The following is a 22,059-nucleotide window of genomic DNA, read 5'->3' as shown; positions in this document are numbered from 1 at the left end:
ACAGAGCTTGTGGGAAAAGGAAAAAACACACTTCATTAGGGATGGCAATGGAGTGGAAATTTGTGAACTCCATGTCTAGGATTCGAATTCGATACCGGTGCCTTGACATTTTTCTGCGACTTGGTTGTGCTACCATTTTGATCTGAGCGGCTTTTAAGAGTGAAAACTATCTCTAAATCCTAGAAGTTCGGCTTTTAAGAGTGAAAACTATCTCTAAATCCTAGAAGTTCACCCAAGTTAAAAGATTGTTTCAAACCAAGTAAGAACTTTGAACTTTTACGATTGAGCCACCGAAAAAAGTGCACTCTTATTGGTATTGCTAGCTAAAACCGATTATTTGAAAACTTTCTTAACCACATCATATTAGAATCTCTCATTCAAATGTATTGTTGGTTCGTTCATATAACTCTTCTATTGTAAGTCACAGAATTGGAATAGGGATGGTGGCTTCCGGCTTGTTTGGCCCGTTTGTAAATGTCGTCCCATTTCTTGTTTTTTGTTTTGATTCCTGCTTTTTTTTTCCAAAGTTATGAAATCTCAATATAATTTTTAAAATATTTCTAAAAATAGACATAAATGATTGTCTAAGGCTTAAGTTTCTTAATAAAATTAGAAACGAAAGAAGGTTGCAATTAATTGGTGATGTGAAAATAGAAACTTGAAAACAAATGATTTAATGAAAATTAGAGTTGTATTTTTGTAAACTAGTAGTATAGTTACCTACTAAATATTTAGTCCAAACTAAAATAATATTAATTAATTTATTAATATTTTTGTTATAAATTTTGTAGAATTATTAATTTTATATGTTTTAATTTTAAAAAAATAAAAGGATTTCATAATATGAAATAATATATTGATAAAAAAATTATTTTATTTTAATGTAATTCTCCATTTTAAAGTTTTAAATTCAAAATCTAAAACACTAAAAAAGTGAAAACATAGATGTTGTTTTCAGAATTTTCGTTCACTAAATTCATTTGATTAGAAGAAACATAATCCGGTTACATCTCAAACATGCTCTTAATCATTTAGCAACTATTTATATTTGTTGTTTCTCACTCCTTAGAAACATTTCCTAAATTGTATAGGCGGAATTTTGAAAACAAGTTTCTTGTTTCTTGATTCCATTTCCAATCAAATAAAGTTTTCTTTTTTTTTTTTAATTAAAAAAGATGAAGTACAAGGAATAGTTATCCAAAACAATTATATTTTTCTTTATTTAAAAAAAAAAAGAAACAACAAACAAACGGAAACCAGTCTTTGTTTTTTATTTTGTACACAATTTCAATTTTTCGTTCTTGCTCCATTTTCTTATTTCACAGTATTCAGGGTAGATTTTGTTATTTTCCTTTTCAACACATAGAAAAGGGAAAAAAAAATCCTTGGCATTTCATTTTATGTTTGATTATTTTATAGATAGAAAATTGATTGAATTTTAGCAAGTTTTTTTTATATATATAAAAACTAGGTTAAATTATATATTTTAACTTTTTATTTTTTCTACGAACATAAGCTGTTAAGAAATCTTGTACTTCTCTGAGAGAGGGAGGTCCAATATCTAATCTCTATATTTATTGTACTAAAAAAAATCTTTTTATTTATTCAAAAGTTTTTCAGTTATTTAGCCATGGATTAGGTGACACGATTTTATCAACCCATTTGATAAATTTAAAACCAATGTGTCAAATATATATTAGATTTGAGAGATTTATTAGGTTGGTCAAAATATATGTTCGAGTAATCTCCTAATCTATTCAACTAAATAAGCAACAAAAAAAAATTATCGTTGTTAAGAACATAAATTAAAGATAAATATCATTGTAATTAGAATATTTTAAAGCTCAGACTAGTTAAACTACAATTTTTAAAATACGGGAAGAAGATATATATGTAATTTAATTTGAAAAGTAAAATTCTTTTGTTTTGTTAATTAAATATAGGAGAAATCAACTTTAAACTATTTAGGTAAAACATTAACTTTATTTTAAAAGAACGATGCTTTCTATCAGTATAGAAATAAATTTTAATAAATGTTATAAATTTAATGTCTGAAGTTTGAACATCATATCTATTTAATTATGAACTATATAAAATTAAAAATGTATTACATTCTAAATAATGGATCATATTTCAATCTAATTTCTAGGATTAATATCATTCATCAATTAATAGTATTAAGACGCAAAATAGTCCTTATTCAAAATTTATAGACCATATATGTTAAACTTTTAAACTTCAGGACAAAATAATCCTAAATATATAATTTATCTAAAATAAACCCTACTAATTTTTTTGAGTAGTACAATATGTAGAGGTGGGAGATCGAATTTAAAATTTTTTTTATTAGAGATATATGTTAGCTGAGCTATATTCAACGGGTTTTTTTTAAATGAAATATAGATTTTATTCATGGAAATTACCACATTTGATTACATATTCAACTGTTAATAGGTGGAAAATATTTATTAAATGGATATTAAAAAATGATATTTATTAAATGGAAAAAGGCCAATTTTTAGTTAGTTGCTATTATAGTTGTGCTTCATCTTCATGTTGCAATAGTGGTGCCCATTCAATTTAATGCTCCTACATATTATTCTTCATAAAATTATTTTTTCTCAAAACTTCTCCATAATTTTCAAAATTACGTCACGTCTCAATTCACCAAACTTTAAATATTGCGTATATGTTTCCATTTCAACATGATCGATAATGCATAATTATGAGAATATACTACATAACAAAGTTATGGATTTTGGGATAATATGGAGGGCAACGGTAAATATGACAAAAACATTTAATAAAACTAACAAAATAGTAACTACAATTTATTTTTTTTTTCAAATATAGCATTTTTTTAAAATTATAAGTTTACCCAAATCGTATACACCATTAATATATCTGTAATATATCTTACTACTGATATATATATGTGATATACTTCTGATATACTATTGATACGAGTGTATGATATACCAACAATGTGCCTGTGATATAATCTGATATACTACTGATATGAGTGTCTGTACAATATGTATGTAATATACATTTAATATCCTACTGATATGAATATCTGATATACTATTGATATAAATGAAAACTTTTACTATATTTGAAAATTTAAAAAACGTACGACATATTTTGAAATGCATACAAGACTTTTGTTACGCACTGTAATTTTCCTAAAATGTATCATTTACAAAAATCAAAATTTGACATATAAAGAAAATATCGCTAATGTCTTGATTGTATGAACTATGTTTTAGCTAGTGATTTTTTTTTTCTTTTTGTAATATTATTATTATTTCATGAAAAACAAAACTATGTAATAAAAGTTTCAGAACATGGAGATGAAGTTGGTGCGTAAGAGCTAGAGGCTATATATATATATATATATATATATATATATATATATATATATATATATATATATATATATAGGTGGTAGCATATCATAATTTTACAACACCACACCAAAACTAGTGGCGATGGCGTGCCACACAAAATGTTAATTAAATATTTCTTTTTAGAAGTTCGGTATTGTAATTTCTTTTTTTCTTTTTATAAAGCGATACAAATAGTGGGATAATTTGAAGTTCAAACTTTTTTTAATAAGGGTTTGATTAGTTAAATTATAATTATTTTGGGTAGTCATATTGGTTAAAGTGAAATAAATTTTACATTGCCTGCAAGCATAGTTCCTTTTTTTATATTCGTGAGTGTCTTGAAAAATAACCATCATAAGATTTGAACTCATTATCTTTCAATTAACCTTAGCCTATTTGGACCAATGAATCACCCATGATGGTTGTCAAACGAACATAGTTGAAACGATAATTATCATATATTTACAAGAGGTCGCGAGTTCGATCTCTCACACCTACACGTTGTACTAATAAAAATATATATATATATATATATATATATATATCATTCAATTGGTATAATATGAGAGAAAAACGTGTCTAATAAATTTGAAGATAGAAAATTGAATCAAATTATTTTCTTAAACAGTTTTACATAATACTTTTTTATTGAAATATTATGATTCAAACAATTCAAACTAAGACTTAACAAGTGAGCTTATTGATATCCAAAAATTATACTAATCAATTAAGTTATATTTAAGTTGGTTAAAATAGTATTTAATTAATGTATATCAAAAAGTATAATAAGATTCATGCATCCACTTCGAATTAAAAATTGAAGTTAAATTCATATGACGAAGCAATAATTTTACCCAATGCTCAATAATTAATTAAATAATTTAACACTGAAGGTAGTTCTGACTTCTGCCAAATGCTGAATATGCGCAAATTATTTTCTTAATTAATAGATACAATATCTTCTCTTTCATTGATAAAGATATAAGGTCCAATATATCTGCACATTTTTATGATGAAAATCAAAACAAAGGTTTATAAAATATATAGGATTCCCAAACCTCGAGCTAGCTTTCTCTATAGGTGGATGATGTACGTTTAAATATGGTAAATAACTGAATTTTTTATTTTATTGTCGTAGTATACCGAGTACGGCTTACTGGTTAAGACACTTGGATCTAAAAGTCGAAGATTTTATATCCTACTCTATATTTATCGACATTTTAATATCAAGACATAATATTATTGTATTTTTAAAAAAGTTGAATCCAAACCATTAGAGTATAAATCTCATTTTGGCCAACGAACTGTCTCTCAACTTTCGCAATGTTATATTGAGTGTATTTGACTTGAAAATAAGCAATCATTTAAATCCCTTACTTTTAATTTAATTTTAACAAATTAAAAATCCACTTTATGTGTTAACCTAAACATGTATTATTCAAACATACGTCAATTTCGAGTATCGAATAAGCAAATTTAAGATAGAAAGATAATCAACAAAAGATCAATAATCAATTTTATAAAGTTTATGAACTAAAATAGACATTATGAAAGTTCGAAAACTAAAAATAATTATTTTTGAAATGTTAAAAACTAAAACAGGCTACATCTTACTAAAATATAAGAAATCTAAAAGTTAAAAGATCCCGACCTTGTTAAATTATTATAAAAAAGAGTTGGACATTTTCATTATTTTGCCTCTATAACTAACTTTGTTAAATTTAAAACATTTTTGTGACTTCGATTTTAAGCCTTATACATTATTTTTTATAAGAAAATACAAAAAAAAAAAAAAACCTGGAAAATGTATCCTAGTTGTGAACACATCATGGAATCGAATTGATCAAGTTTCTCTAGCATTGCCGCACCAAAAGTCATCAACTTTATATTGTTGGAGATCTGGTTGATTTTCTTGGGGCAAGAGTTTGATCGAATTAAGGATTTTATTCTTATTTCTTTATTTCTAAAATTTAAATAAATAAATAACTATAAATCGTGTCCGTACAAGTAATGATGTGTCTCTTATCTTCCCACCTTCACCCCATATTGTTATAATGTTTTGATTCTTGCCCAATTAATTAACTAATTAATCAAACATTTTATGGGCCTCTACAATTAGAATAATTATTTCCAATTTATTAACACGAACTTACTTCAGTAGTTAAAAGACATAAATTTCATCCACCATCTAATACTCACCTAACCCCAACATACTTAGCTAATATGCGTAGAGAAATAAGATAATGTAATAATCTTTAACGCTTTGAGCATAGTCCCGACGACTTTACTTTTGGTTTCACCCGAAATATCTCATATCAATAGACATAATTGTCCTCATTTATATAATCATGGATCATGTTCTTCTCTAACCAAAGTGAGATTTTTTTTGCATTCCCCTTACAAACCCAACAATGTGTTTATAAATGACAATGACTATATCATTATATGATAAAAACTGACATTAAATCTTGGTGAGATTTTTTACCATAGGAACTAAAATTGTTAAGAATTTTAAACTATAGTTGTTACATGTTAAAGTTTAAAGATTACATTGTTAATCATTTAACAATGCCCAGTTATTTTTATTTATTTTTGTTTTCCAAACAATCTACGAGAACTAAGGAATTTATGTAAAGAAAAAGATAATTGTAAAAAAATAAAATCAAAATATCCTAGGATCAAATGAAATCTACATTCATGTCTCCCAGCAAGTTTGTCCTCGAAAATCAAAGCTCCCATTTGTTGCCGGAAAAAAAGGAGTTAATATTAATTTAATCTCATTAAACCAAACACCCCCCAAGAGCCAAAGCCAAAGCCAAAGCCAAAGCCACTGTATTTGATGCTAACTTTTTATTAATAATTATTTTCCACTACATAAAGCTGTCTCCTTTATTCTCGAAGCTTGCTATTCTGTTGACGTGGCGCTTGTTGATTGGACCAGGTGTGATATGATGAGAATTGAGAGAGGAGGGTGTGGTGTGTTGAGAAATTGTATGGGGGTGGGTGCTGTTAGCAATCTTGTGACAGGCTCGAGAGGGGCAAAGGCACGTGTCCTCCTTTTCCTTTCTTTGAGGAAGAGAAACAACTTTTTATTCATTACTTTTATAAAAGAATTATATAAATCGACTCATGAGTCATGCCACAAGGACTTTAAGGAAGATGGTCGGGATTATACCCTACATGCTATCCTGACTGACTACAATGTAGAGTTGCATCAAATGAGCTTTGAACTTCGTTTAGTGAGAATGGTTCTATAATTATTGTGTGAATTTTGTGACATGTCAGCAACTTTATTTACACAGTTAGAGTTTTGACATCGTGGGTGCCAGCTCGTTTCTTTGTCACTCATCACAGTTTTAGCGTGCAAGCTTAATGAACAAGGGAGCGCATTTTTTGGTGGGTGGTATGTAAAATGTATTAGTTTACAAAATTGAGAGTTCACTCTATTTATTGGGTGTAGTTTTCAATTTGTGAGGATGTCTTTCTTCTTGAGATCAATTTATTGTGTAATTCTTCTTCTACCATCATTAATGAAAGATTGAGTTTCTATTTGGAGAGTAGATGGACACCTTGGTAGAACCATCGACTGTGTTAGATCTTTGTTTTCTTGTTTTTGCTTGAGTTGTTGATAATTGTTTTTCACATATTGTTTGTTAACAAGATTTTTAGATCTAATTCTCAAGATTCCGTATAAAAAAAATATCTATTTTAGTTTTTAGAAATTAAAAAGTAATTCTAAATGGTTGAGAGATGAAATGTGACGTAGATATTGTAGCAGTCAACATTGATTAGTGAAATCCATTTAAAGACGAGATGAAGGAGTAAAGAGATAAAAAACTGTGCGTAGGTTAAAAGTTATAAAATAAAAAAAAAACACAAAAAAAAAACCTATGTGGCCTCATTTTAAAAATTACATTAAAGTCTAGTGAGCAATTGAATTCTATAGTTATAACTTTGTTAGTGGTAAAGTTTAAATGCAACGATTTGATGAGTTCAAATCACATAGTTCTTTGTGTTTTATTTTTTGGGAGAGGAGATTTCATAGTTATCGATGAATGCGAGAGAGACACGTGTCACAATCTTGGAGAAGCATGAGACCCCCGATGCCTCAACTTGCTTTCAGCCTTTGACCGTGACCCCCCACGGTACTTTTTTCACCTTTTTCTTTTTCTTCTTTATTTCACCATAAACTTTTACCCCCCTCCATTTCCCTCTTTTTTAATTTGCCTCTTCTTTTTCTTTTTAGATTATTTATTTATTTTTTCCTTTTTCACCGTGAGTAAAGAGAACACGCACTCCAAAATAAACAGGTTAAATTACAAAAAAAAAAAAAAATTGGTTTGATAATCATTTTGATTTTTAGTTTTTCTTGTTTTTAGTGTTTTGGTTTCTGATTTTTTGTTTTTAAAAAACAAAAATCATATATTTTGATAACCACTTTTTAATTTTTGTTTTTAAAAAACAAAAACCTAAAACTTGGTAACCATTTTTAGTTTTTTGTTTTTGAAAAGTTAGAAAATTGAAAATATATTAGACAGAGAAAATTTTATGTAGACTAAAGATAACAATAGTGTGGGTATGAGTGAGAATGCTCTCCCCCATTATCGAGCTCATGAAAATTTCTAGTCTCCGTCTCCACCTGGGTCCGAGAGATGTTCTCGAGAAAAATTATCGGTTTTATAATTGTTTTTAATTATTTTTAGAATTTAAGTATAAAAAAAATGTAATAAATATATATTAATTATTTAAAAAATGGAATTGGGGACGGGGTCGGGACATGCATTTTCTATTTTTGGGACCCGACCCTGCGGAAATTTTTGTCTTCCCCTAATGTAGAGACATGAGATGTAAATAAACTTTTGGAAGATCAACTTTAGAGAGATAAATAAAAATATTAAAAAAAATAGTGATAGAAAAGTTAAAGACAAAAAGAGAAAAATTTTGGAGAAAAAAATAAAGATATAAAGAAAGAGAAAAAGTATAGTGGAAAATAAAAACAAGATTCAAAATATAACTTTCATAGAAAATAAATACAGAGATAAATAAAAGTAAAGAAAATTAAACGGGAAAATAAAATAACTTTTAGAGGAAAAAATTTATTACCAAGAGAAGGAAAAGTTATAAAATGTGAAATTTTAGAGAAATAAAAAGTTAGGAAAAATATTAAATTTTTAGAAATAGTGGTCTATTAGAACAAAACAAAAATACATAAAAATTTGGAGAGAAACAAATAAAAATAAATATTCAAAAAATGAAAATTTTAGAGGGAGAAAAGTAAAGTTTGTAGGCAGAAATTTAGAAATAAAAAAATAGAGTGAAAATAATTTGTTTAGAGATAAATATGAGAAAGAAAAAAAAAAGTTGAGTACTAAAAAGAAAAAAATAGATTTTGAAATATAAAAATCTGTTGTTTGAAAACGTACTTTTTTTTAATTTACATAGAATTTCAAAATGGTTTTTAAAAAAAAAACAGAAAATTGAATTGATTATCAAACAACAATATTTTTGAAAAACTAAAAACTAAAAACCAATACGCTTAAACATCCGTTAATATATTGAGTGGAAAGCTGACTTTGTAGAATTTAGCACCATGTGACAACTAATGTTTTGATTTTGTCCTAAAAAACTTCTTAATCAATTATTAAGAGGGTTTGCTCTCAATTGTCTACCAAAATTTCTCTTAATCCTCATTTTAGAAACTATAGTTTGTTCCTCATTTCTTTTTTTTTTTTAAGATTTATTCCCAATAAGCTTTCATGTTAATTGTTACGTCGCTCCAGATGTTGGTCAAGTTTTAATATGTTTGTTCAAAATATATTTTTGAAACGTTTGTGAAAGGTCAAAAGTAATATTGAAATTTTTGGAATGATATAGGTATTATTGAAAGAAAGAATAAAGTTTGAGAGTTAGCCAAATAAACTAATAAGACCCGTGATTTTTTTATTACTATTTTGTGGAAAGTGTAGAAAACATGAGGTTGAGAAACAAAATTATGGTATTTTTGTCACTTGTGCTATGATTCAATCTAAAGGGGATCAAATTGAACGGGACAAAATAAGATATTTGTTTGTATTTATATTCCACATATCATAACAATAGTATACTTCATAATTAATTAGTTAAATCATGCCCAATTTATTAAAAAAATTAAAAAGGTATCACATTAAATTATAATATAATTAATAATCTTATTAGTTTGATTAAATTCTACTGAGATAGTTAGATTTTCACTAGGGAGGATTAAAAAAATTGACAGTTCATTACTATCTAAAATAGTTTATGATTTTGCATTTAGCTGTCAAATATTTAAGGGTAGTGAGCACAAGCCATAATTAATTAGATTTAAGTATTTTTTAAAAAATTTAATTCTTAAAATTACATTTTTTTAGTACTTCTTAAAATTACATATAATTACATAATTTCCCTACAAATTCTCATGGAGGATCATAACGTAATCCTCTTCCTCGCCCACATCCCCAATTTTTGTAGTAGAAATTTTAGCGGGAAAATAATTGATCAATCTCCCATAAACATTTTACTAGGGTTTTCTTCGCAGAGTTGGGGCTTTTGATTTCAAGCTTGCATCGTCATCTCACCCATCACTGTTCCTGCCCGATTCTTCTTTCCTCGATGGGAATGGAATCATGGGACACACTCTTCGTTATCTCATCTCTTCCTTGGATTTCGAAGCTTCATTCTATTTCGGTGCAAACACATAAAAGAGCTAATGGTAACGTATTTCTTGAAACATATTTTCGATTTCGTTTTGAATTATCTACATTTAATTGTTCGAATGCTTCCAATACTTTTAGTTTGTTTGAGTTGGAAGATTTAATTAGGGCAATGCGCTTGCTGATGGTGTTGGAGAAAAATATGGAATTCATAGGTCAACATTAGGCCATTTTAGGATAGCCAATGCACTTGGTTTGTTCGTTGATCCGAAATTCAAGTGAATGGTTCTAGTAAATGTTTTACATATTTGTATCTTGCCCCCATTTCCAAATATTTGCAAATCCCAAACCACTGTTGGGAGAAAGCGGAATTCTATATTACTGTCTATTGGTACCAGTAAACACCAAGCCTTTAGAATCCGAGCATTCTTGTAGAAATTTATGTTGTATTTCACTTTTTGATACTGATTTTTCAGGCGCCTGGGCTTTTCTCCAATGGATCTGGCCTCTTCTCCCAGAACTTCAAATGCAAAGCCCTCTTCTCAAGCATCTGCTCAATCTCCTCAATTGGAAGGCCCTTTGTTTCTGGTACGCATATCAGGACAAACAAAAGGGCTACTACTGAAATCAAACCGAATATTAGGAATGTCCAGGAAGTCCCAATCGATTGGGTTAAGGATAAGAAAGATTGAGCAACAATAAGGTTTGAGATCCAATTTGCAGTGGCTGCTATTCCTCCACCGACTCCACGGTATCTTAAAGGGTAAATCTCAGAGTTCACAATCCATGGCACAGTTCCCATTCCTGGAGAGAAGAAAATAATGTAGAGAGCAAGACCGATGAGAGCAAGCCACCCAAATTTGCTAGGACATCCCCTTGTATACCATAGTCTATCTTCTTTATGGCATAAATCCTTCACTGTGTCATTTGCAACCAAACATTCCCCGGGAAATAACTAGAAACAACAAAAAGGTGTCATATTAACATGTGAAACATAAAGAAGGAAATGTTATGCTGCTATTGTATCTCTATGAGATTGGTGCTTGGTTTTACCTTATTAGCTGCTGAAGCACAGAAACCACAATCTGGAGATGAGGCTTTTAAACACCTCATACAGTCCCAAGAAGCAGTATTGCTAGCCAAACTGTAGTCTGGGCACGTGTAGGCGTTCAGTTGAGTGGTTTTAGTAGCACTCACTAGTGGAGAGTGAGACGTTGTTTCGTGAAAAACTGCTGATAGAAGCCCGAGAGAGATTATGACACCAAATAAGCTGATGACTAGAAGCTTTTTTCTCCCTGTTCTATCGATGAAATATATGCTCACAATGGAGCCAAATGCGTTGAGTCCAGCAGTGACTAGCGAAAGCAGTAGTGCAGTCTCATTGGATGCAAAGCCAGCCAATTGAACTATAGTAGGGCTATAGTACATAACTGTATTTATGCCCACGAATTGTTGGAAAATCTGGAGCCCAACCCCTGCATAAAGTCCCCTTCTCACCGTTTTGGTTTTCAACAGCTTAATCAAGCTAATTTTCTCAGAAGACTCTTTCTCCTTGATCTCTGCTTCAACGGATTCCTTAAGATCTCGAATCTCTGCTGCTACCTCATCTGCTGAATATATTTTTCTTAGTATCCTTTCAGCCTCTTCTGACCTTCCCTGTTGAACCAGAAAATTGTTACGGTTAAAGCTTCAAGCTATCATACTTATGAAGACCAAATACTTGAGGCGAAGCCACAGTATCACCTTGCGGTATAACCATCGAGGTGACTCCGGAAGCAATAACATTAAGATGAACTGCACGATAGCTGGAACACACGCAACCCCAAGCATCCATCGCCAAGTCCCTGGTGCCTACATGAATACCCTCTATGCTTTAGTTTTTAATTTCATTTTATATTAAAGAAAAACTAATATCTTATAAGTTCAACCATCACTCTTGGACAAGGAAATGGTTCATCTTATGCATATTACAATCCAATCTAACTGAAAGGTAGCTTCTCTTAACTTGTGGGCTGGCTTTGATCATCAGAGGAATATGAATAATAGTGCAGAGATTAACGTTTAGTAGCTGAAAGTATCTGGACCTACTGTACAATGATATTTTACATGATTTACCTTGGTAAAAGCCAGGTTGATGAGGTAGGCCAGAAACTGGCCACCAGTGATGAGAAATCCATTTGTGCTCACAAGAGCACCGCGGATTTTTGCAGGGGAAGCCTCAGAGATGTACAAGGGGGAGGTCATGGAAGCCATTCCCACACCAAGTCCAACAAAAACTCGACCGACGATGAGAAGGGCAGGGCCAGGTGCAGCTGCCATGACCACAGCTCCAATGAAGAAGAGGAAATCTGCTATGAGGATTGCACTTCGCCTCCCGTATCGGTCGTTCATCCATCCTCCAATTGCTGCTCCTATTATGGCCCCTGCAATTGCCATGCTCACTATAGTTTCCTGTTTGATGTTTATACCATCAACAACTTGGTGTTCAGTTGCATTGCTAAACTGGAATTCTAACTTGTGAGTTGAGGTTTTGAACTTTCAGTGAGGTTGGTTTTTCCAGGATTTAGAAGCAGAGATCTCTGCTATTTTGGGTTGAAGAAGAATTGGTGTAGATGGATTTAAATCCATGATAAATGAAGCCATCAGTTTACGACCATTTGATAGTATTTTGTCTCTAGAAACAAACTCATTTACAATGTCTTTGTTGCTCTTTTCTAAGCTTTTCAAAATTCTAATTCAAAAAATTGAAACTAAGAAAATATAGTTTTTAAAATTTGAATAAAAAAGTTAACTTGTGCAGGAATGAAAATGATTATAGTTGGAAAATGCATTTGTAAAAACGTTTTACAATTAGGATGTTAAAAGAGTATATATTGTTCTTTTAAGTTGAATGCTTCTACGCTATTATTATTATTATTATTAATATTATTTATATATTATTAGATGTTTAATAATTTTATAATTCCGTTCATAAAATAGTTCATCATAAGAAGAATGTTTCTTTTTTATTTTTAAAAAAGGGTTTTTAGTGTTTACAATTAATTATTAAAACATGTCCATGGTTACTTATTCCTTGTATTTCATCGTTTGAAACATTACTTGTTAACAAAAACAAGCTTCCAAATTTCTGTAAGATGAAGATCCAGCGTGACAAAAAAAGCCATTTTATTTCTTTGGGGTTTTCTGATAAAGTGGACAGCAAAAAAAAAGTGCAAAGACCAAGACAGCCATCTATTGACACTTGTCCCCAAAAATGATCACAAAATTCTGTGTACTACTTATCTATACAAGCTTGCACAACAAAAATGAAACCCCAGAAATTAAAATTAAGGTAGAAAGGGAAAAAGGAAGTCGTGGGATGAAATTAAAATGACCTGTAAAACAGTGTTTTTATCCACAGCCTTGAAATCATCTCTGATGTAGAGAAGAGCTCCAGAAATGACCCCTGAAAATGAAAAACAACATGCATCCTGTTCCTGATTCCAACCAAAAGCTGAAGAGGAAGAAGAGGAAGAAGAAGAAGAAGAAGAAGAAACAATTTACCAGTGTCATAACCAAAAAGAAGGCCACCAATTCCAGCAGAGAATGCAAGACGAAGAACATAAGGCTTTTTCCAAGCCAGAGAGAAGCATTCTCTGAAAGCTGAACCATCTCTGCTTCCATCAATTCCTATTCCTCCCTCCATTACTCTCTCCTTCTAATTCCTTCTACTTCTCAAACTCCCAAAAACAACAACACCAAAAAAAACACAGAGACACAGCAAAAAAGATAGTCTTTTTTTGTGGGTTTTCCAGGAAAATGGATGAGAAATTAAAGCACCAAACTTTAAACCAGAAGAGTCAAGAGAAGGGTCTGGAAATGGGGTTTTTTTTTGGCAGGGAAATGGGAGAGAAAGAAGTGAATAAATAAGAGAAGAAAAGAGTGGGGGATGTTGAAATACAAGTCAACGAGTGTGAATTTTAGAGTCTGGTTTAAGACAAAACATGATGATATGTTTCAAATAAATTTTAATTGTGCTTAAGTTGGAGTTGGCCTATTTGAAATAAAGTTAAAAAAATTTCTAAAATATTTTATTTTAATGTTCATAGTAGAGTCACATGAATGTGAATGAATAAGGTTGTCGATACTGTCCATAAAATTGGCTGTATTTGGACATTGGTGGTATGGACAATCAATTCTCATAAGCTTAATTTTGTTTCTACTCTATTACAAGCCTTCAACAAGGGTTAACTAACAAAAATTACCTTTTTATTTTGATTTCAAATAATACTAGAGAGTATAAACACGACCACGTTATGAGTTATGAATTTTCGAATATGTGTCCCACACTCGAGGATCGAGTAATTTGATGATTCATAAAATATGACAAAAGACTATAGTTCATTAATTGAGTGAAGTAATTTTTTCTTAAATTTGATTAATGAGTTTTTTAACTTCCAATTTTAAAGAAAATGAACTAGATGTTTTTTTGGCTGAGTTATATTCATGTTGACTAGTGAAGTAGTCGTCCAGTAATGTATATGTTAATTTAAAAACATTATACTTCCCACTAAAAATATCTACTTTCATCCTAATATTTTAAGGATGGAGATCAAGTTGATTGAGTTTTCATTTTCTCTATTTACCCCATTGACACCTTTCTTAGGACTAGTGTATTACCACGTGCAATGCACGTAAATTTTTTTTTTAATTATAAGGTAACTTAAATTTTATATAATTTCACGTAAAATATTTTAAGTATAATTATTTTTAAAAATAATTAAGATTAATTTTTATATATATTTATTATTATTGACAGCGAATTACTAATAATAAAATGCACTATTTATAATTAATTGTTAATGATATATTTTGTAAATAAATAAATTAAAAGTAAAGGAAAAAATTATATATTAATAAAAAAGTAAATACGTATTTTAATATTTTTATTTTTAAATTATTTCAACCTAATATGGGTCCTTTATTTTATTTTTTTAATATTTTGTTTGTTTATTAAATATTTGTTTAGAGCTGACATTTTGTTATATATGTTGAATTTTTTAACTAAATATAAATTATTTTATTGATTTAATTTTATATTATAATTAAAATTATTAAAGAAAAATTCTTCAAATTATATTATTAGAAAATAAAATGACCAAAAGTTTATATTCCACCTTTTAAGATTCTATACAAATTATTGTTTATAATTAATTTATTAATTAAACATTTTTTTTATGTATTGACTTCTATGATTGTTTTTTTTTCAACAATAAGAACATGAGCTTGTAATTATCTATATTTTAAACAAATATTCTAAATAAAATTGCTCAAAAAAGAAACATTCCAAATAAAAAATGTACACTGAACAATAAAAAAACATTAGTAACAAAAAGAAAAATCCAAATCCTAAACTAAATAAAATTGCTAAAAAAAGAAACATTCCAAATAAAAAACACACTAATTAGAAAAATAACAATAGTAACAAAAAAAAAAAAAATCCAAATACTTACTATACACTCATCTTTTAGAGTAAATATGTTCATTCTTGAAGATTGCTTGACATATACTATTATTCAACTTTGTAAAATTGTGGAATGGTAATGTCACAAACCTAGTATTCGAGATATGTACATTCAACATATGCCTCCCTTGCAACTTGATGAATATGTCACAAATATCTTGAGATGTTTTCATGATTGAATCATCTTTGAGAGATGTTTGAAGTAACTAAGAATAAAAAAGTATTGAAACTTGTGAAAAACATGTAGAAGAAAGCCTATTTTTATAGTAGTAGAGGATAAAACGTTACAAAAGCCTTTCAAATTCTAAAACTCTTGAAATTCTAGTATGAATTTTAATTGAAGAAAAAATTAATTTTATGTTGTTGGAAAACTTTTTGCATTCTAACCTTTTATATTCCATGCATTTATAGTATGGATAATTAATAATTAATAATTAATTTAATATTTGTAATAATATTTAGTAAAGGGCAAACGTGTCCAAAAATGTTTTTCCTACATCCTACCTTTTCAATATAGTATAGATAATTTTAGTAATAATTTGATTGATAGACAATTTAATTTGAATAAATTTTTTCTTTTTAGTACAATATTTGGAATGGGAAATTCAAACTTACTACCTCGGGATCAAACATAGATATTTATCCGTTAAGCTATACTTACATTGGCATAAATAATTTGAATAATAATTTGTTTACAAGATTATTATTTATTAGTCAAAATATGACTTTTCTTTTATATATAACTTAACTTGTTTTTCTATAAGAAGTTGGACTAAACTTTGAAAGAGAAATTTATCTAATTTGTTTAATTATTCGAAGAAATAATACAAAAGCATCCACATTTGATACTAGGTGCCAAACACTAAATTGCAAGATTTTGGGGGGATTATTTTGCATTTGTCACAATCCTTCTATTAAAAAGAAGTGAATAATTAAAATAATCATTTATCAAGTTTTACCTATTCCTACATCCATGATTTATATTATATCAAAAAAGGCCTTTTGGGTGATTTTTTTTATTTAAATATTATTTTGGTCCATATAATTTTTTTTACTTATGTTTATTTTGTTCATATAATTTCAAAACGTTTATTTTAGTCCATGTATTTTCAATTTTTGTTTATTTTAACCTATATACTTTCGAAACGTACATTCATTGTATTTTTTTTTTACTTTTGAAAAGTGATCATTTTGATATTTTTATCTCATTTCTTTCTATTATAATTTTAGCATAACACTTCCTTCACTTACTAAGTTTCTTAAAATGTAACCATAAATTTATATGAAAAGGTTTCTATTGTGGATAAACTGTATTAAAATTTTGCAAATAGAGACTAAATTGGTCACTTTTTAAAAGTATAGAAACTATGATATATGTTTTGAAAGTATAGAAATCATAATGAATCAGAGTTAAAAGTATAGACCAAGATAATATCTAGACATTTCTTTTAGTTCTACCATTATAAGGATGGAAGATCGAACCATCGACATTTAGGGAAACTAAAATGAAACGCTATAATGTAATATTTATTTTCAAATCATTGATTTAAAGAAGGTAAATAGAATAGCATGTGTGGTTTTTTTTTTTTTTTTTTTTTGGGTGCAGTCATGTGTGTTCTTGGAAGTGAACTTTTTCAAAAAGTTGATGCAAACACATCTTAGGGCAGCAATGTTCAAAGCCTTTCAATAAAGCTAGAAAATTGGACCTTAAATTATTTATCCAAAAGCAATTTTGCCTTTCTTAATAGTCCTATCTTGTTTTGTTGGACTAAAAGAAGATGCAAGAACCCTTTTCCATAATTACAAGAATATGAAAATTGTATGCTCAAAAGAATAAATTATAATTTGGCTTTTGCTTTTGCTTTTGCATCATTCATTGTTGATGGTCATGCTCTTTTAGGACCAATTACATTCAAAACATCCATTCACTCTTGCATGATGTCACATGTTTGATAATATTCATCAAGAAAATGTAACATGGTTAAATTCTTTTTCTTTTCTTTTATTATTTTTAGATCCTCAGGTCCAACGTCTAAGATCAACAATTTGTTAAAAATTAAATAAATATTGCCGTATGGTGAACATTTTTTTTTTTGATACATATTATTAAGGTTTAAACTTTTAAGCATATTTTATTCTAGTGATAGGTACCTTAACCAGTTAAACTATTCAGATTGACAAAACCAAAATGAATTTTAAATAAGTCACATTTGAAAAAGTTGTATGATATTCCAAAAGCTTCTTTAAAAAAAATGCTAACTTTTCTCAATAATAAAAAATTCCATTTCCAAAAGAACTGATTTGTTTTCATTATATAGAAAAAGCAATTTTTTAGAGGGAAAGAAAAAGAGATAAATATTAGAAATAAACTAGAATACCAAACTGGTTGAATTCCACCAATAGAAAGAGGGTTGTTGATGATTTAAATTAGGATTGGTCAAATCTTTTACTATCATATTAATGTGACTTCAAAGAAGCATTGAAAATCCACAAAACAAAAGCTTGCTAAAAGTGGGATTGATATTCATCATTTGTAAGGACCACAATAAAACATTTCTTTTTTCTTTTTTCTGTGCAAAGGCACATTCACTTTTTGCACATTTATGGCAATGGCAATAACTCAATATTCCATTTTATATGGCAATGCCAACTCCTTAATATTCTATTTTACGCATCTTTTCTTGTGCAAGATTGAGACATAGATCTCCAATTTTAGGGATCTTTTTAATTAACACTATAAATTTTTTAAAATATTTCTAAGAACATGGTACTTACTAAGAATTTTGAGATATGCACTAGTTTTTACTTGTGTGGTGGGTTAGTTTTAGTAAAGTTATTTGTTGAAAAGATTAACAAAAGAGTTGTTAGTTTTAGGGTAATTACAAAATCATTTGTTCAGTAGATGATTTCAAAAAAACAATATATATTATATACTGTATACAAAAATAATGATTTCTACCTTTTACTTTTCTCTGCTTTCTTTTGATTTCTACCTTTCAGTTTAGTGCTCATTTCCTACTTTACTTTGTTCAAATAACAACTCTTCAGGGTTCTGAATACAACTCCCAATTCCAAAAAGAGAAAATAAGAAGGAAAAAAAGAAAAAGAAAAAACAGAGACTTATTTCTGAACCTCAATCACACCAGCTAGCTCTGTCTATCAAGTTTGGGAGGTGGATCAGATTCTAAATCCATTTGGAGATCAGACAATTTATGTTGGTTTGCAATTAGGGTTATTCAAAAATTGGGACTTTTGAACTGCCAATTTTGGAGCTTTAGTCACATTTTAAAAAGTTGAACTGCTAAAATTAAGATTTTCATTCCCCAGAAGTATTGGGGCCTTAGTGATAATTATCAGATAGCAGCAAATGAGAGTTTGTCTAGTCACATGGTCAGTCAGCTCAGAACCATTATGATGTCTTTTAAAAGTTATAAATAATTTATGGAGAGAAATATTAAAATACATTCAAGTATACAATATACATGTTTGACTAAATATCAATCACTTATTTGATAATGATTTTTTAAAGAATTATAAAAATATCCCAAAAAAGGGGCCAAGTCTGGCCCTCCAAATAAAGGTCAAGCCTAGTCCATGCAAGGTTGCTAGCACAAATAATCTGCTTGTTAGACTACAGAAATTGCAGTAGCTTATGTTAACTTCCCATTTTCTACGATATGAAATTAGTACTCGACTAATGCAACTAATTAAAGTTAAATAATATTATTACTGACAAAATGAGATCATTTACATCAATATACTAAGTCGACCATTTGTTAAGTATCAATGCTAACATAACATTTTCGGACATCATGATACATTAGAATAGGTCATGAAAACAGTGTAACGTGAAGATGTAAATAAGAAAAAATGGATGCAAGTGTTATAGAAGAATACCCAATTTCTCTGGACTCTTTTCTCTGGCCTCCTTGATTTCGAGTTCAAGGTTTCCTAGGATGGTATATATATCTTCTGCTCTGGGATGAGTTCGATCTGCAACACGAAACTCGGTTACATGGCCATTTATTTCCAGCCAACTACAACCGGGGGTTTTCTTGAGCCCTTTATCTCTGAGGAAACTTCTCATTTTTGCCACTCCATCCCATTTTCCTGCTGCAGCATATATGTTTGAGAGCAATATGTAATTCCCTGCATTTTTCGGCTCCATATCGATGAGCTTCTCGGCAGCAAACTCTGCAAGCTTTGACCCAGGATGCAACTTACAGGCACTCAACAATGGACCCCAAACTCGAGCATCGGGTTTGATGGGCATGTTTCTCACAAGTGCTCCAGCATCATTGATAAGCCCGGCTCTCCCCAAGAGATTAACCATACAAGCATAATGCTCTTGACTTGGTTGGCAACCATAATTTTCAATCATCTCCTTGAAACACTCCTTTCCTTTTTCCACGAGACCGGAATTGACACAAGCTGTTAATAGTCCCAGAAAGGTTACCTGATCGGGCCTTGAATTTGAGCACTTCATTTGATTGTATATCTTGAAACATTGAGACCAGTCTCCATGGTTGGCGTGGGCACTGATCATGGAGTTCCACATTATCAAATCTTTATCATCAACTCTCTCTTCCTCAAATAGCCTCTGGGCCATCTCAATACACCCACATTTTGCATAGGTGATTAGGAGGGCTGTGTTAAGTGATGGAAGAGAAGTCAGGCCTAGCTTCATTGAGTAACCATGTAAATATTTGACATTCTCTAGTGCCCCTATGTGAACAAAAGCAGGCAAGATATTGATCACTGTAATAAAATCAGCTTGAATCCCATCTGACTTCATCCTGGAGAAGAGGGACAAAGCATTAAGAGATTGACCATGTTTCACACACCCCTTAATCATTGCACTCCATGAAATTACAGTCTTGTTAGTCATCCAGCTGAAGATCTTACAGGCTGAATCTAAAATGTTCAACTCGCAGTACATATCAATGAGAGAGTTATGAACTGAAACTTGATTGTCTGAGCCATTCCTCAATGTATGGGCATGAGTTTGTTTGCCCCAATCAACACATTTCAACTGTGAGATTGAAGAGATGACAGGAAGTGCAGTAAATAGATCAGCTCTAATCCCTGATCGTGCCATGGACTTGAAAAGCTCGAGACATTCTGCCGGGTTCCCTTCTCGGTCATAAGCTGCTATCATTATATTCCATACAACACGGTCCTTCTCTGGCATTTTGTCAAACAATTTTCTAGCATTGACTAAGCAACCCAACTTTGAGTAAAGAGACAACACAGCAGTATTTACTAACAAGTCTCCGCACAAGTTGCTCGTGATTGCAACACAATGCACAATCTTTGCAAGCTGAATTGAATTCAAACCCACTATGGACCTCAAGAGATTGATAAATGTGAGTGAGTCCGATACCAGTTGTTCTGTTCTCATTCTCCCAAAGAGCTGGAAAATTTCGTCCCCGTTCCCATTTTGAGAAGCCTCTGAATTCAACGAATTCCAGCATTCAAAATCCTTCATAGGCATTTTGTCGAACAGATCATGACCATTCTCAAAACCTATGCACTTCCGATACATCTCAGCCAGAGCAGTGGCTGTCGAATCATATAAATCAACACCAAGTTTAACCAAATGCCCGTGAATCTTCCTCCCATATTCAACATTTGATAAACAGCAACACGATCGCAATACAGAAGGGTAAGTTTCTTCATCCGGGTGCATAGATTTTGCGAACATTTCCCGGTACACCAACAGGGTCCGCTCATATTCTCCAAAGCTCGACAAATTTCTCAGTATCGCACTGTAAAGAGTTGAAGTGGGGTCGATTATAGAGTTGAAAACTTGTTGAGAGAGAGTAAGAAGTCCAAGATTCGCATAGGAGTCGATAAGTTCGCAAGAGAGAGCTGGGTTTTGGTGCAAGCCATGGAGGATGAACCTAGCGTGAATCTGCTCGAGTTGTTGACGTGAGCTGCATCGGCTGAAGAGGAACGAAAGCGTGTTGAGCGGTCTCGATTGGGTGGCGGGAAAATTCGAGAATTCGAAACGGAAAATGGGTTTCGATCGTTGAAGATGAAGCATGTCGGGCGAAAGCTGCGGCACATTTTTGGTAGAGCTACGAGACTCGGAATTTGCCTTTCAAGTTCAAGAAATCGTCAACGTTCGAGAAATTCGCCCCCATTCAAAATAGAAGAAGATTTTGACTTGTGAAGTTTCTTCACCTGAGATTTTCCACGTACAAGTTTCAAAATCAGTGAACCAAACATACTTTTCAACCCTCAAATTTAGTCTTCGGATTTCATAGATATAATTATTAAGTTCCAAATTTCATTTAAATCCTTAAATTTGCCGATTTTTTTTCCTTTTTTAGTACAACTATTTTGATTCAATTTGGCCCAGTGATTACACGACATAAATGAAATCTACAATTATTTTTAAGGTTTGACTTAATTATGACTTAACGAGTTAAAATACCTACCTACGACCTAAAGATCATTGAATCTCCACTCTATCCTATCATGTTCTACTTAA

General features: G+C 30.4%; 2 protein-coding genes and 1 long non-coding RNA gene across 3 annotated transcripts; 1 reads left to right on the top strand and 2 right to left on the bottom strand.

The window, feature by feature from the left end:
* Positions 1–10,250: 10,250 nt before the first annotated feature.
* On the bottom strand, positions 10,251–13,963 carry INT2 (inositol transporter 2). Its single transcript, XM_022284371.2, has 6 exons — positions 13,604–13,963; positions 13,435–13,505; positions 12,176–12,511; positions 11,804–11,911; positions 11,114–11,716; positions 10,251–11,015 (listed from the first exon to the last, which is right to left on the bottom strand). Exons 1-6 carry the CDS (start codon positions 13,743–13,745, stop codon positions 10,533–10,535), a joined length of 1,743 nt encoding a protein of 580 aa, XP_022140063.1. The 5' UTR covers positions 13,746–13,963; the 3' UTR covers positions 10,251–10,532.
* On the top strand, positions 11,712–12,515 carry LOC148212502 (uncharacterized). Its single transcript, XR_015789801.1, has 2 exons — positions 11,712–11,907; positions 12,271–12,515. It is a non-coding gene; the product is annotated as an uncharacterized LOC148212502 (long non-coding RNA).
* Positions 13,964–19,258: 5,295 nt separating the features above from the next.
* On the bottom strand, positions 19,259–21,810 carry LOC111010677 (pentatricopeptide repeat-containing protein At1g11290, chloroplastic-like). Its single transcript, XM_022284177.2, has one exon. It carries the CDS (start codon positions 21,607–21,609, stop codon positions 19,447–19,449), a length of 2,163 nt encoding a protein of 720 aa, XP_022139869.1. The 5' UTR covers positions 21,610–21,810; the 3' UTR covers positions 19,259–19,446.
* Between the last annotated feature and the right edge of the window lie 249 nt (positions 21,811–22,059).

Source organism: Momordica charantia (genome assembly GCF_013281855.1).
Source record: "Momordica charantia cultivar OHB3-1 chromosome 3 unlocalized genomic scaffold, Mcharantia_2.0 BLBB01000003.1, whole genome shotgun sequence".
Classification (NCBI taxonomy): domain Eukaryota; kingdom Viridiplantae; phylum Streptophyta; class Magnoliopsida; order Cucurbitales; family Cucurbitaceae; genus Momordica; species Momordica charantia.
Note: the sequence above shows the minus strand (reverse complement) of the source record. Positions and strands in the feature narration are given on the sequence as shown.